Source organism: Mustela erminea, chromosome 15 (assembly GCF_009829155.1).
Source record: "Mustela erminea isolate mMusErm1 chromosome 15, mMusErm1.Pri, whole genome shotgun sequence".
Taxonomy (NCBI): domain Eukaryota; kingdom Metazoa; phylum Chordata; class Mammalia; order Carnivora; family Mustelidae; genus Mustela; species Mustela erminea.
Genome location: NC_045628.1, coordinates 81,300,917 through 81,317,297, shown reverse-complemented (window position 1 = coordinate 81,317,297; position 16,381 = coordinate 81,300,917). Strand labels below are relative to the sequence as shown.

General features: G+C 43.6%; 1 protein-coding gene across 1 annotated transcript in view; it reads right to left on the bottom strand.

Moving 5' to 3' along the window:
• Positions 1 to 11,940, bottom strand: part of MIPEP (mitochondrial intermediate peptidase) — a 177,566-nt gene extending 165,626 nt beyond the window's left edge. Inside the window, exons 1-4 of the mRNA XM_032314630.1 lie at positions 11,545 to 11,940; positions 9,629 to 9,802; positions 5,921 to 6,009; positions 3,110 to 3,196 (exon numbers count right to left, since the gene is read on the bottom strand). Coding sequence (XP_032170521.1) covers positions 3,110 to 3,196; positions 5,921 to 6,009; positions 9,629 to 9,802; positions 11,545 to 11,733 — 539 coding nt within the window. The 5' untranslated portion in view covers positions 11,734 to 11,940. The remainder of the gene's footprint in view (positions 1 to 3,109; positions 3,197 to 5,920; positions 6,010 to 9,628; positions 9,803 to 11,544) is intronic.
• Positions 11,941 to 16,381: the final 4,441 nt, after the last annotated feature.

Below are 16,381 nucleotides of genomic sequence, written 5' to 3'. Positions count from 1 at the left end.
TATTCCTTATTTTGTAAGAGTTTCACAGAAAGAATCCTTTACCTTGTTTTCTATCAGGAGATCCACTTTTTTGTTTTATTTTGTTTTTTAGTAATCTGTGAGGCCTCCTAACACAGTAAAGATATTAACCCTTTAGCATGTAAGTAACATTTGTCCCATTGTGTATTCTGACTTTGAATGTGGAAAAGTTTTACCATACCAAAGTTTGTAGTCTTTATATCATCAAATCAATCATTGGTGGTCTGACTTTGGTATCATGAAAAGACAGACGTCTCACCTTCCAAGACTGTCAATTCATATCTTTAAGTAATCTACTTTTTCCCCCCAAATAGTTATCTCCTGACCTAACATCATTTACTGAAAACCAAGTCTTTCCCTACTGATAGGAAATAACACTTCTATCATATACTATATACAGTCTTGCATATATTCGTGACTGTCTGAATTTTTCTTTTCTTTCATTGACTATGCTGGCGGTGTAAGTATAATGCTCTTTTTTTTTTTAAGATTTTATTTATTTATTTGACAGAGAACACAAGTAGGCAGAGAGGAAGACAGAGAGAGAGGAGATAGCAGGCTCCCTGCCAAGCAGAGAGCCCAATGTGGGGCTTGATCCCACAACCCTAGGATCATGACCTGAACTGAAGGCAGAGGCTTTAACCCACTGAGCCACCCAGGTGTCCCTATAATGCTCTTTAAAATATAGCAGTTTTATAATGTCTCACTACCTGGTACCAATTCTTTTTTAGTACTTTTCTCTCCAGATTTTTCCTGCCTATTTATTATCTATTTATTATCTATTTTAAGTTACAACAGAAAAATCTTCCTTTGTGGACTGGGTAGCACTAAACTTACAGACATACATTTCACTACTTAAATATCATCTCTCATGCTTCCCAATGTGTGTACATGCCTGTGTACGTGTGTGTGTGTGTTGAGGTTCTACAAGCTTTGTGGTCCTGAGTTTATTTCAAAATGTATTACAGCTTTTTTTTTTTTTTTTTGCTCTTGTGACTGGGACTTTCCCTCCATTATATTTTCTGAAGATGATGTGTTTGTTATATTCTTTGCATACAAGAAAGCTTTTAATAGTTTTGGAAAAACCCAAGTGAAACAGGTTTCTTTATAGCTGGGCTTCACGAAGACTGCAATCAGCTAAAACTGTTTAAGAGCGGACAGTACATTAACTTAACTAATGGGACCCTTCTGGGAATATTTTTGAACAGCTCATAGAACAAGGACTTCATAGAATGTATCAAAGAATAAGAGGATCATCTACTCAATTTAAATCATTTCTTTCATAACCTGTTATGCCAAGATAATTGGTTAAAACCACAATTTTCTGTTTTATACTTGCACTTTATAATTTGTCATCTTACACGTATTTACCACACACAAGGTTCTCTCTGGGGGCTAGCCAGCTCTCCTGATGATGCACAAGTTTCATGATATTTCAGTTTTAGTACTTCAAATTCTTCTTCCTCCCACTTCAAGTTACCTTTCCTTTCTAGAATACTGATATTCTGCCCAGCTCACCTTTCCCAATGTAGTTACCATTTTGTTACTTTAAAAATCCTCTTGGCATTTTTAGTGACACCTAGAAATGAGGTATGTATCCTGTTAGAACAAGTCCTTTGCACCTAAAATAGTCTGCTAGCCCACTGCAATTTCTCTACGTTAAATGTAGAAAAGCCAATCTTTAGCAAAGTCAGATTATGAATAACCTGCTGTCTCTACTCAAAGTCGTACCATTGAGTATAAATACCTATGAGCAGGCATTCAACTTTTAATTGTTTTGCTAATGAAGACAATATCATGCTCAAGCCTAAAAGTATAGCAAAGACAGACTATTCTGATGGTACAGCTAGTTTTACTAGTATCCTGAGACCCAGGATCAATGAAGCGAAGTAAGATCAAACCACTATCTACATATTAGAAGTCAGGTGAAAATAATCCCCCAAAGACAGCCTCATCGTATGGTCCACACAGCATGGTAATCATATATCCAATTAACAAGACCCCAGTACCAACTGATCCCTCCAGAACGGGGCTTCATGTGGGGGTCATAAGCCACATATGGAGACAGAAAGGAGGGAAGGAAGCAGGGAAAGAGAGAATCAAGGAGTGAAAAGAAGTGCCCCATAAATAAAAAGTAAATAAGTGGGACACCTGGGTGGCTCGGTAAATCTCCTGAGCGAAGAGCCTAGAACCCAGAACCCAGGATTCCAGCAACTGCCTTCGGCTCAGGTCATGATCTCAGGGTCCTGAATCAAGCCCCACATCAGGCTCCCTGCTCAGCGGAGAGCCTGCTTCTCCCTCTCTAGCTCCCTCCTGCTTGTACACCCTCTCACTCGAATGATTAAAAAAAAATCTTTTAAAAAAAAGTATATAAGTTATAAACAAGTAAGAAAAAATATTAACCTCTGTGCTACAAGTAATATATGGATGGGTTAATCACTTCTAAAATCATAAATAAATACATTTGAGCAAAGAAATATGGTATCAAAAATCCTCTATCAAATGTTTTTATGCAGTGACTTAGAAATTCAGCTTTTTCAGTTCAGAATAATAAAGGTAATCAAATGAACCCAAAGAAATTATTTCAAGGCTCATGACATCCAACCAGTCAATAAAATCAATTTGCTTCTCTCTTCCAGTGGCACCAGCTATAGAACCTCAAGCAGGGAGCTAAGTGTTACTGCCAACTACTCACAGGAAGTCATTCCTTTGTTAAGCACTTACTGCAGGCCAAGAAAGGCTGCTGGTGCTGGGATGCGGCTCTGAACAAAACAGACCAGTCCCTGCCCTCCTGGACCTTCCGGTCTAGCAAGGCAGAGGGATGTAAACAAGTCAGCAAACAGATCATGCTGGAAATGATTAGGACTGAAAACACAAGCAGGGTAAGAGGATGGGGCATGACCTGGTACCAAAGAGGAGGAGATACCATTTGAATGAAGTCTTAAAGAAAGTGCCAGAGTCATGTTGACACCCGGGGAGAAACACTGCAGACAAACAAGGGCTGTGTGTGCAGAGACGTGGCGGGGGAAGGGGTGGTCTTCCCATCTTGCCCCTATAATCACAACCATAATGAACGCAAAGGAATGAGTACCTGGTTTCTGGATCAAGGGAATCCACAAGATTTTTATCAGCTAGCAATTTTTGCAAACTTTGATATAATTCCACATTTGTGTTCAACCTAGAAAAATTACAAATGAAAAAAAATTAAATGATTTTTTTTAACACCTTCTTTTTAACTTTACATCAAGAGAATGGTGTCGCATCCTAGCATACATATACCCGGAGGCCAAAGGTTTGGGGGTTTGTTTTGTTTCTTCATTTGGGAAAGAAATAGCATAACCACAGTTAGTATGGAAACAGGCAGTCCTTAAGCAAAGCATCAAGGTACTAAGTGTTCTGAAAGGTAAACGGATACATTTAAAGCCACAAGCAGCAGCTGGAACCAGAAGAGCGTACAGGAGAAGGGGAGTGGGAGGAATGAAGTAGGGTGAAGTCATTGAGAAGTCGTTGTTAGCAATATGCCCATGGCCATTTGTTTCTTTAATAAGGAAAGAAGTGATGATGGGAGGAAGGTTAAACACAGATTCTACAGTTCCAAAGTGAAGAGCCTAGAACCCAGGTAACCTTTGCCCACCGGGGCCAGAGTGGCAGGCCTACATGTCAGGGAGAACTCAAGGACACTAGAGTTACGACACCAGCCCTACTACCATTCTGTGACTTTGGGCAAGTATTTGAACTCCCCCAGCTTGTTAGACTTCAGGTCACCCCAAGGGTTAAATAAGATGTTCCCCCTATGAAGGAACAAATAGTAGTTATCATTAGGTGGCCTTGCCATCCTGTCCTTGGTCCCCCAACCCGAGCTCTGCCCTCAACCCAAGCCACAGTCCCATTACTAGGTCCTGAGTTCTTTCTTCTTCCCTGGATACCAGAAAGTCCTGGCACTCTCGGGGCTAAAGAGTGAACTGGTTTTAGATACAATCTGCTCCTTGCCCTGTGGACCCTCAGGGAAGGGCAAGGCTGTTAAGAACCATCTGTCATTCCTACTCAGGAACTCAAAGATGGTCACGTTCCCTACTCAGTGCATAATCAAACACCTGTGGCTTTGTAGAAATCCAAGAGTTTCTGTGGTTCTCATGGGTCACGCCCAAGACCAAGGGAACTGAGGCAGTCACCTCAGTGGGAAAATGGTCAACAAGAAGGGCAGGCAGGCATACCATGTCTCCCGCTCCCAGGCAGCAAGCCCAGGATACCAGGAGAATATCAGTGTGGGCACCTACCTCCTCCAGACCTGCTCCCCCTACGAGCTACAACATGTCAAAAGGACAGGCATTCGAGAGCCTGCACTGTAGCGTCTTCAAAAGTTTCAATAAATCTCCCACGTTACGTTTTATGTCATGAGATCTTAAGATAAAGTCTCCATTTTAGTCTAAAGCTGGCATTAACTCTAAACAGACACACCTAATTTTAGGCTTTTATTTTCTTTACCCGAAAATCAATCAATTCTACACATGCACCTGAATACACATCCTGTTTCTCGAAGAGCAGCAGAAACGGTAACGATACAGTGCAGTTAGACCCAAGGAGGAAAGGAGTCCTGGCGCTCCACGAGGGCGGAGAGCAATCCCGGCCCTCGGAGGGCCTCGGGCCAGCCACCGGAGTGTGGCCAAGAAGGAAAGACTGTAACGCTCTCTAGGATGAAGTGAAGACCTTGCACAGATCCTCTTGACCACACTTTGCTACCAATTATGGCTCCCTTGTTGTCCTCCCACAAAATTAAGAACCCACATCCATTATTCCAGAGCTGTACCTAAAATCAAGCCCGATACAGTGTTCAAGGTGCCTCAGGCAGGCACCCAGGCAGCTCTGATTCATTTCCTAGGGCTTTTCCCTGGGGGATGCTCTTTCTTCCAAGGAGCCTCCAATTCCAGTCCCTTCCTCATGCCCCGTTTCTGCAGTGCACAGGGACCAGTTTTATCTCCGTCAATGAGTCGGTTTTCAATGGCTGTAAGAGAATCACATGCACTGTCCCAAAGGCAGCAAATGCTGCTCGATGGGTCAGAAGCAGGAGCAGCATCTCCTGAAGGGCTGGGTCCTCAGCGAGCCTTGTCAAACCAAAGAAGCCACCACACTCGGCCACCACGCTCCTCCTCCAGCTTCTGCTTTGTCAGAAATTCTTCCAATGATTTCCAGTTGTAAATTCCTGCCAATTGAGCCCTGGCGCTCCCACTGGCTTTCAACCCTTTCTGGCGTGGTGTCTCACACCTAAGTGCTTTTGAACATGGCACTGTCCGCCTCGAAGTCATTTTCACGAGCACTTATGAGCTCTCATAAGTGGCTTTAAATATTTCAATTTACCTTAAGATTGCTTGAAAATAACTCACTTCATCAAGGCCCCAGCCTACCTCAGCCCTCCTTGAGAGTTGAATGAACCCCCTGACCTGCCCTCCCCACCCCAGATCCCAGGAACCGCAAGGCTACCTGTCTCTGGCCCACAGCCATTAGTGCAATAGCAATTTAATCACAGAATCATCAAGAAACTCCAACTTGCCACTGAGGTACTAAAAAACTCTCAGTGTAAACAATAGGGGGCGTGGGTATTAGCTATGTGCCTGATGCCTCTAGAAGCACTCTAGAAGCAATTGTCTCATTTTCCTCACAGTTAACTCTAAGAGGGAAATCATGTTATTACTTCACTTACAGACAAGGAAGCCAAGTGACAGAACAGATGAGCAGAGATAAACAACTCCTTGCGCGGCAGGAGCCCGGGAGGAGTTCGCAAGGGCCTGTCCCCAGGGCCCTCCCTCTTCCCCACCGCCCTGCGGGGACTTGAGACCAAGTTCCTCAAGCACAAATCCACAAGACCACATCACCCGAGGTTGTAATGAAGGGGAGCAGAACATACTTTTCTACCATGGTGCCAATACTTCTACAAGCTTCTTCCGCCGCCTCTCTGAATGCGCGCTCAGGGTGAGCAATTTTCACAAAATCGGCCTAATGAAGAAAGACAAAACCAAGAGGGAATTTGATGGAAGCTTTCTTCCGAGATCTGAGGGTAAAAATGAAAACCTGAGCTTTCAAGTATGCTATTTGGCTGGCCCTACTGCATTTCCATTACTGACATTTTCCTAAACCAGCAGGGCTAAGCGACTTCTTGCTGAACATATATTAACTCTTATTCCAATCAAGGGGGTTTCATTCCAAAGAAAATACGTTCACTAACCTTATTTCAGAAAAGCCTTTCTCCTTCAAATATAAACGAAGTGAATTCCTCCTAATTCTACGGTTCAAAAAAGCAGAATCTTCTCTCGAATATTCTAGAACTTCCTAACAAACACTGTTTGCAGTATGGTGCTTACATTTGCCGGGCTCTGGGGAAGAACTACAGAGGCAGGTTTTGTTTTGTTTTGTTTTCAACTGACAGACAACATAGTTTCAAGACTGATTTAACTACTTTCTTGCCTTTGTGCAGAAAACAAAGGCATATTCTCTCTTTACAGGCCTTTTGCTAAATATGAATTCCCTGTCTCAGCTGAAATGACCCCCAACTAAGAGTGCTAAAGTGGCTTCAATACAGAGTTTAGCATTAAGCTGAGATAGAATTCTTTTTACTTTTTTAATGAAATCACATAAAACCAGTCTTTAATTTTCATGTTAATTGTAGTATGTTGCAAAAAAATTCAAGGGAAATAAATACAAAATACCACATACCTTCTTCATTCTCCAAGAAAACATATGTGACTATAATATGAAATAAAATCACCACAAGGTAAAATTTCCTAATTTTATTATTAGTTTTCAATGTAAGAACATTTAAATCCATAGTTTTATACATTTGATGTAACAATAAGATAACATTAATACTAGAGCACCTGAAAAATTACTTATGTAAAATTTACAATTTGTATAAATTACTAATCTACATGTTGCAGAATTTACAATCAATATTTATTTCAAAATATTGGCATACATTTTAAATTTAATTTGTGGGGCACCTGGGTGGCTCCGTCAATTAAGCGTCTGCCTTCAGCTCAGGTCATGATCCCGGGGTCCTTGGATGGAGCCCTGCAGGGAGCCTGTTCTCTCTCTCCCTCTCCCTCTGCCCCTCCTCCTCACCATGCTCTCACTCTCTCTCCAGCTCTCTCTCTCAAATGAATAAATAAAATCTTTTTAAAAATTCATTTGTAATAGGGATGAGGAAAACCACACTGTTACATAAAAGAAAAAGAAAGCAAAACCAAACAACCATTTGGTGGGAAACAACAGTTTATAAAGCCCTTGCCTTGTTACAGTATTGATCTTACTGGCAGGTAAAGTCTAAAAATTCAAAAGGAAAACGGTTCTTTTAATTTTTTTACCCAAAGACTTCCACGTTTAAGTCACATTTACAGCTTTTTAAATGAGATATTACCATACCTCATAAGTACAAAAATCTTCAAAACTAGGACAAGCTATGAAGCAAAGAGTTAAAAATCTCTTACCAAGCAGAAGCGCCAATGCAAAAAAAAAAAAAAAATCCTAGAACACCACTTAATTAAAATGAGGCTAAGACAATAAATAAGCCACCAACAAATAAAGTCAATACTTGATGGCACAGAAGTGAAATTCCCTGAGAAATATTTTCCTTTTCAGCTTTCAGTGACACAATTCCATGGAGAAGGTCACTGTGAGGCGTCTTCGGGCATCTCCCGGGTCCTCCATCATTCAAAGTGCTTGCTACGCACACACTTCAGAACAAGATCAAGACCCTACAAAACCAAGAAGTGACTACAATAAGCCTGCAGCAGACCTCACTTCACCCTTGGGAAAAACGTTCAGATACTTTATCAATTTCCTTAAAATGGGGAAACTCACAGTGACCGTATGGCAATCTGAAGGGTGTTACTGCTCAATTCCAGTGTGCGGGAGGGGGAAAAGGTTCCCATCAGGGAACAGCAAAGATGGGGAAATGTTATGTGAGGTGAGAGAGGTCATTCTCAGAGGACAAATGATTCCATTCCTCTGAAATTTCAGGAGACAAACTACAGGAATGGAGAACAGACAGGTAGTTGCCAGAGGTACGTGCGGAGAGCTGGGTGTGACTATAATTCAGGGGCTTTTTGGGGTGATGGAATAGTTATATACCCTAATTATGATGGTGGCTACATGAACACATTAACTAAAATTCACAGAACTGTACCATCCCCCAAAAGAAGTCAATTTTACTATATGATAATCTTAAAAATAAATAACAACTAAAAAAAAACAGGGAGGCTAACTGACTTTCCAACCTCCCCAACGTAAGGAAGACCTATTCATTGGACCCTAAGCAGCTAGACTGCACGTAGAAGATACAGAAGAGCAGGTGAGGGCATGAGTTCTGTGGCCAGGATGCCTGGCCTCTGAGCCCAGCTCCATCACTTCCTAGCTAGATGACCCTGGGTATATCAGTTCACCTCTTACTGCCTTTCTTTCCTCATCTGAAAATGGGAGAGATGCTGAGAAAGTTAATTCGGTTAATCCAGGCAAACCTCTTACCAGGGTCTAGTGCCTCATAAGATCTTAAAAAAAAAAAAAAATCTCAAAAAAAAAAGTTAACTTCAGAATATAAAGTCCATGAGGTCAGAGACTGTATCTGTCACAAGTCATGACATTCCCAGTGCCTAGAACAGAGCCTGGCACACGGTGGTGACTCAGTATTAAATGAATGTGAAGAGAAAGGTATATACAGTCCAATACCAAGTCAACAAAATCCTGAGGGTCCACAATGTGGAATTATGTGCACTACTGCAATCTCCTTCACTGACATGACTAATGAGGAGGTGGTCTTTGGAATAGATAAAATATCATGCCTTCTACCTCAGTAGTGGGATTCTTAGTGAAGAGACCTAGGTACATGTCTATATCCACTTCAAAATACGAAAAAAGGAAGTCCTTAATATAATCAGTTTCATATCCAAACCTTAGTTTTCACTGGAAAAGACATTCCTGAAAAGGTTTTTAAAAAACTGGCTTTTCATAAGATTAATTTTATTATAAATGTACAGGTAAAGGTCCTATTAAAATTCTGATGGAAGTTTTCATGAATGGGGCACCTGGGTGGCTCAGTGGGTTAAAGCCTCTGCTTTCGGCTCAGGTCATGATCCCAGGATCCTGGGATTGAGCTTCACATCAGGCTCTCAGCTCGGCAGGGAGCCTGCTTTCTCCTCTCTCTCTCTCTGCCTGCCTCTCTGCCTATTGTGATCTCCATCTGTCAATAAATAAATAAAATCTTTATTTAAAAAAAGAAGTTTTCATGAATGAAGAATCTTTGTCAAATGAAGACTCTTTGCCATACGAGTAACCATTCTTTTATTATATATCACATGTGCATCTTAACTATACATATTAAAGTAGAAGTTCCATACCACCTTCTCCTATACGTTTTTTCCCCATTCCTAAAAACCTACTCCCACTATACCAAATCACACCCAACAGCTCTCAAATAGCTTATATGCTGTTAGTCTAGGTGCTGCCAAACCAAGCACCAGATGCTTTGAACCCTAGAGTCTCTAACATTAAACCTAATGAACGTAGCTTAAATTTTAACACCTAGACAGAGAGGTAGCTTCAAGGCTTACAGTAAGTATCTTACCAAGTCAGCCACCCTGCACAAGGAATCAGAAAGCTCATCGAAAATGAACACGGTCTGGGGTCCAGGAGGCATGGAACACACACGCTCCACAAGCAAGTCTGCCTTTCTCAGGGCGTTTTCTTGTGCGATCCGAAATCCTTCTGGGGCGCTGAGCTCAGGAACTCCAAAAAGACCCTGCAATCCAGAGAATATTTCCTATGTGAAACTAAAAATATGACTTTTTTGGTATTAAGACCTTTTTTCATAAAGGAATCTTGGTTTTCCTTGGGTGTATCCTATCATTATAATACCTGTCATCGCAGATACCATGTTCACATTCCCCACATCATTCCACACAAATTAAGCTATGAATATTTTAAGAATGGACTTTTTCATTTTTAAATATTTCATAAAAAACAAAAATAGAATGATAAAGATCAGCTGCTCTGTAGATGACTAACATGTTGATTTTTGAAAACAAGAGGTAAAACTACCAGGACTGATAAGGTCTATTGTTTCTACAAGAAGGGATGCAAGAAATTAACCTCTTTTCAAAATGAAAGAAGTTGAAGAAAAGACAGTTCCAGGCAGAGCAGAATCGGGACCAAAACCAAATTAGATTCTTTACACTGATTTAATTTGATTCAAGTACAGACTATTTTTCATTTCCCAGCACACCTCCCCATACTGGAGGATGGGAATTCTAAACCTCAGACTACCAGTTACAGTAATGACAAAAGAACTACATAAACCTTTGGGGCTTTTTCTTGTTCTTGTTTAATCAAAAACTGATTCACATATATGGAAATCTGTTACCAGTTCTATAATCATGATACACGTAAGAAAAATAAACCTAAAATTAGTTTTATTTCATCCACCCAAAATCAAACTACTCTTTCCATCTTTCTACTCAGCACCTATAGGTAGCTGTTCTCCTCTTCACCTTAATTATGTTAAAACCGTATTATGTTATTTACCCACATGGAAGGTGGTGTAGCCAATTTCATACAAAAATATTTTTAAAACAAAATTAATAACAGACATCAAATAAGAAAACACATCATTAGGCTCAGTGTCCTAGACTCTCTATAAGAAAACCATGTCCTAGACTCTCTATAAAAAAACAATGTTAGAAATAATGAAGAAATAAAAAAGGCAAAAATAAAGTAACAACCTGAAGCGGATAAAACCCATAAATGTGAAGTAGAACAGGCTTCAGGTAAGCCCCTTCCGAGCTCGCTTTCCTTTCACCTTTAATTCAGTCATTCAATAAACTCTGAGTGCCTAGGGAACGCCAGACACCATACTGGGTATGTGGAGGTAGGAAACAAACAGAAACCAAAGAATTCAGGCAGTGACTTCCTCGGGGAAGAAATCAACGTGATCAATGTCATCGCATTACAGGCAAGGAGACTCTTCTCAACAGTTTTGTGTTTTAAAACAAGAAGAGTACAAACACTGGGAAATATGAACGGAATTTCGAGCATCAATGGAAGAGTAACCACAGGACGACCCGACGCCCTCTACGAACAGCAGGGCGGGGCCTCCAATGCGCAAGGGTAGGTTTGCAGCAAAAGTGAACTTTAAGCCGGGATTGGTCTGAGTGTGAGGCGAGGGCGGGACCCTCCAAGCGGAATTCACCGCCACCTGCTAAGATGAACTCTTTGAGTTCACGGGGAGGAGGGGCTCACGGAGAGGCACGTACTGGGACCCACACTCTGGGGACAGGACCAACAAAGGCCGCCCCGCTCCCTTAAACCAGTCCCTCAAAGAGGAGGTGACGGGCAAGGTCACCAAGAGCGCAAACGACACAAAGTGGGTTCGCTGCCCGGCTCCTCCCAGACCCAAAGGACCCCTCCTAGATCCCTGCTGGCCACGCGGGAAAGGGACCGGCTTCTCTCGCGCCGGCAAGGGGAGCCCCCTCCTGCGCCGCTCACCCGGCGCTCGCCGAACAGGTCCAGACGGCGGCCCTGGGGCTTGACGTTGAAGGCGGCGCCCACCGGGGACCAGCTGGTGCTGACCTCTCGGGCCCGGATCCCGGCTCCGAGCCCGCGCAGGCCCGCTCGCCCCGGCCATAGAGCCGCTGCCCGGGATCCGAGCCCTCCCAGCCTCCAAGCACACAGCATCGTGTTCCCAGAGCAGCCCCGTCCCCCACCACGAGGTCCCGCCCCTGCACGCCGCGAGCACGCGCGCCGCGTTTCCAAGGCAGCGGCCCACGCCGCGCCACGTGACGCCAGCGCTTCCGGGTCGGGCCTTGAGGACCCTCAGGACGTGAGCACGTCGGCGTCCAGAGGGCAAAAGCACCACCCCGCCGCCTTCCTAGCAGACGCCGCGGTCTTGCGCCCCCGTGTGCCTGGAGTAAGGAACCGCCAAGGTTTAAGTCTTCCCTATCACGTGAGTCGAGCCGCGCGGGCACAGTCTGCGTGCAGGGCCAGTTCTTCCTGGAGGAGGAGTGAACGCTCAGGGAACGCCGCCTAACTGAGTGCCGTACCCGGCGTGACAGGACTGGTGACACTCGTCGACAGTGCGGGCCTGCACTGTAAACAATGGTCAGGATTAAATAGACGGTGTGGCTGCAGCGCATGGCTACCTATCCAGGAGTCTTCATTTATTTTGACTTGTAAATTTTGTTACAAGAATCTACAACATGAATTTGTAGAGGGAGGGTTTCGCCAAACTTCACTCAGCCGTACGGCAGTGAGAAGATCTGGGGGCAGGAGGCGGAGAGGGAGTCGTGATTTGGGGCTTCGGATGACCCGCCTGTAAGGGCGTGGCCCCTGCGGAGCTTTGGTCTGTAAATGAGTGGAAATCGCGCCTGGTCGGAGTCGGGGCCCTGTTCTCGTCTAGGGTGCGAGGATTAACCTTGCTCACCTTCAGCGCGCTCCTCTGCGGAGAGCGAGTCCTGCGAGGTGGCTGCGTCCTCCACCTTCCGGAAGGGCATGCAGATTAAGTAAAAGGGTTCAGTGTTTCTTTAGAGAGACTTCTGCAGGTAGAGGGAGATGTCAGTAGTTGCAGAAGGGACTGAGGGTGAATGAGGCCGCCAAAGCAGCCCTGACATTGGCCTGGCAGTCTCAGTCCACGCACCTGCCACTTCTGGGGCTCTCACTTTCAGGGCTGATGGGAGTGCTGTTGAATGGCGAATCCACATGGGATGGCCCCCTTGAGAAGGGCCCCTTCTGCAGAAGTGAAGCCAGGTGTGTGGGTGTGAGAAGACCCCCTCGGAAAGTAAACAAGAGGGCTGGGTACTGCAGCCTCTGGCCAGCTCCTCAAAATACAGCTCTCCACCTCATTTTTTGTTTGTTTGGGGTTTTCTGTTTTGTTTTTTTGTTTTTTTTTAACGATTTTATTTATTTATTTGAGAGAGAGATCGCAAGTAGGCAGAGAGGCAGGCAGAGAGAGAGGAGGAAGCAGGCTCCCCGCTGAGCAGAGAGCCTGATTGCGGGGCTTGATCCCACGACCCTGAGATCATGACCTGAGCTGAAGGCAGAGGCTTAACCTGCTGAGCCACCCAGGTGCCCCTGTTTTGTTTTGTTTTTTTAAGTAGGCTCTACACCTACCCTGGAGCCCACAGCAGGTCCATACTCACAACCCTGAGATTAAGACCTGAGCTAAGATCAAGAGTCCAATAATTGACCCACTGAGCTACCCAGGTGCCCCTCTCCATCGAGGTTTTATGCAGGAACTAGATACCAACTGAATCTGTTAAATCAGTGTCTGAGTGCAGAAGGCATTGATGGCTGTGGTCTTCTAAGACCGCAGAACCTTGATTCCTTTGCCTTGGGTGTCAGAGGTGTGAATCGTGCAGAGGACCAAGAACCCAAAGGAACATTGTTATTCCCAGGCAATCGACAGTCACGTTTTCTTAAACTGCTTTACTTGAAGTCTTTCCAGACCCTTATCTCAGCTGAATGTTTAGGCTTAGGGTAAAGCTGTGTTCATTTTAACATTGCCCGTTGAGTTTAAACAGTCCTAAGAACCTTCTGCAAAGTTCTAGAGAGCCAGAAGTTAAGTCCGGGAGTGGCACAAGCTTCCTAAAGATAGCTTCTAATCTCCCTCCCTAACTCCCTCCAAAAAAAGAAAAGAAAGAAAGAAAAAATTTCAAACGGAGTTTGTTTTCAATTTAGCATGGCAAGGTAAAAAGCCCAATTGATTGTATGGTAAGCTGTGATTTCCTTTTCTCCTGACTTTTTTAAATCAAAGATTTAAAATGATTTAAAAATCACTTAAATCATTTAATCATTTAATGATTTAAAATCTCCAAGTCCTTATCTCCATGGTGATTAATATCACATTAATATCACAGTATTGCTGACTGGTTGGTTCTTAGGGCAGCAACCCCGCATGACAGACCCTGCCTGTGTATCAGACCCTTACAAAGATGACAGATGTGGGGGCGCCTGGGTGGCTCAGTGGGTTAAAGCCTCTACCTTTAGCTCAGGTCATGATCTCAGGGTCCTGGGATCGAGCCCCGCATCGGGCTCTCTGCTCAGCGGGGAGCCTGCTTCCCTTTCTCTCTCTGCCTGCTTCTCTGCCTACTTGTGATCTCTGTCTATCCAATGGATAAATAAAATCTTCAAAAAAAAAAAAAAAAAGATGTCAGGTGTGTCATGTAAAAAAAGAAAATTCATCAATATATTTACAAAAATGCTTATTTCATCACATTTTTTTCAAAGGTGTTTCAAATCTGAGAGCCTTCCTTTAGCCCAGAATGATTGTCCTCCAAGGATACCTAACCATAGTAATGCAACCCTTACACCCAAAAGTGTCCTCAGGGGATGATGACTTGTCCTAAATAAACAAGGTATTCAGTGTCTCAGAGAGCCTGCATAATTAGACTTTTAAAAACTGCAGTCCAGATTCATAGACAACCAATGAAAAATCATCCCATATGACAGATTAAACCCACCCACACCCCTGCCAGTCAACTTCATCTTTTTAAAATCCTTTAAGACATGTTTTACATCGCATCTTCTATATTTGACCTCAAAAAAAAAAAGAATTTTATAAAAACTGCTATCCTATGTACAATCATAAATGTATTTTTTCTTTTCACATCTACTTCAACCTATAAAGTTGTGTTCCTAAATAGAAAGGAGTTAGCACAGGTAGCCTCCCTGTTCAGTCCATAACAAAACCAGGCTTTACCCTGCGGAGCAATAGCTTAGATTATTACAATTCAAGAAAGCTGCAGAAGCCAAAGGATAAGGACACTCTGGCTCAATAAATGAAGTGATCAGTCATGCTGCCGCTGAGCGTTAAGTAGGGCAGCAAGGAGGATGCGGGGGCTGGGCTGCAAAATTGAAGGAGAGACTCACTGTCAGGGTCATGACCAGGCTGTGTCAGCAGCACCTGAAACGGGTGCCTCCTGTAGTGCCGCACTCTGGGTGCCTCACTTGGTTCCCCCCAGTCGTGGCTCTGTTCTAGAAGAAACAAGGAAGGCCAATAAAATACCTATAAACAGTTTCATTCTGTATAATTCCAAGATTTTCCATAACCACCAAGTAGTTTTTCAGTATTTCACTTACAGCAGTGCTACCTGCACAAAAGTCCCATTTTTCCCGGGGAATGAAGATATCATCACAACTATGTTGATTCAGTTGGAGTACAGATAGAATGGCTTTAAGTCCCAATTTCTGGAGGCACACCCTGTCAGGCAAACTGGCCCCAGGCTGTGATTTAGAAAATAGTGTAGCTTGAATGTGCACTGAGCTCGCATCGTTTTGCTTCTTTATTAGTTGCTCTTAATTAATAGAGAGTATACTAACTGATGTAATCCTTCCAGCATTTTAGAGGCCTGGGACCATATGAAATTCTTCCATTCCAGCACTGCTGTGCCCTAGGAGACTGGGGCACAGAAAAGTTGAATAATGTACCCACTTCAAATTCCTTTGTCGTGGCTGGGCCAACAAACCATACACCTCATCTCTTAGTCTTGGGCTTTTTCCACTATAATCATGCTGCCCCTCTCCTTGGGCTGTAGACTACTTAATATTCTTTTTGACAAAAACCCTGCATCAGACTGGCTCATGCAACACAATAGTCCAGAGGTATCTCTGCCTTCAGGGACAGCTGGGCAGAGGGGTCTCAACACTGTCATTAGACCTGGCTGTCTCCAGCCCTGTTTGATTTTGTGTGGGGGCGCTACAGATGAGCTAAATGCAGGCAGCTGAAATTCTAGCTTCACCTGAAGATCTTGACTCCCTTACCAGTCGGCCTTCCAAAGTGGCAGATGGAATCTCACTGGCTCTGATTGGATTGGGCTCCATTTTGGAAACAGTCACTGTGGCCAGAAGAAGGTGCTGTTCTTATTAGCCAGGGCTGAATCTCGCGTCCACCGCAGAGTGTGGAGTCTACACTGTTTGAAAGACTTGTCTGACATTGGGGAGGGTAAGTGCTATGTGTGTGCTGTGAAGTGTGTAAACCTGGCGATTCACAGACTAATAATACATTATATGTTTATTTAAAAAATTAAATTAAAAAAAAAGACTTGTATGAGAGTGCACACCAGATGCTTTGACCAGACAAGAGGGAAGTGGACGGTACATGTTTGAACAAGAACCATCCGCTGTGGCGTAAAAGGCAAGTTTCTTTCCACCCCACTTTCTCAGTAAATCCATCTCCACTTTCCACTGTTACTGTTTGGTGTCTCTATCCAGTAACCTCTGTCCAGTAACAACTTCCTTTTGCGTCACTCCTTTAAAAAATTTAAAATTTAAATGAGCCACCTGGGTGGCGCAGTCTTTTAAGTGTCTGCCTTTGGATCAGGTCATGATC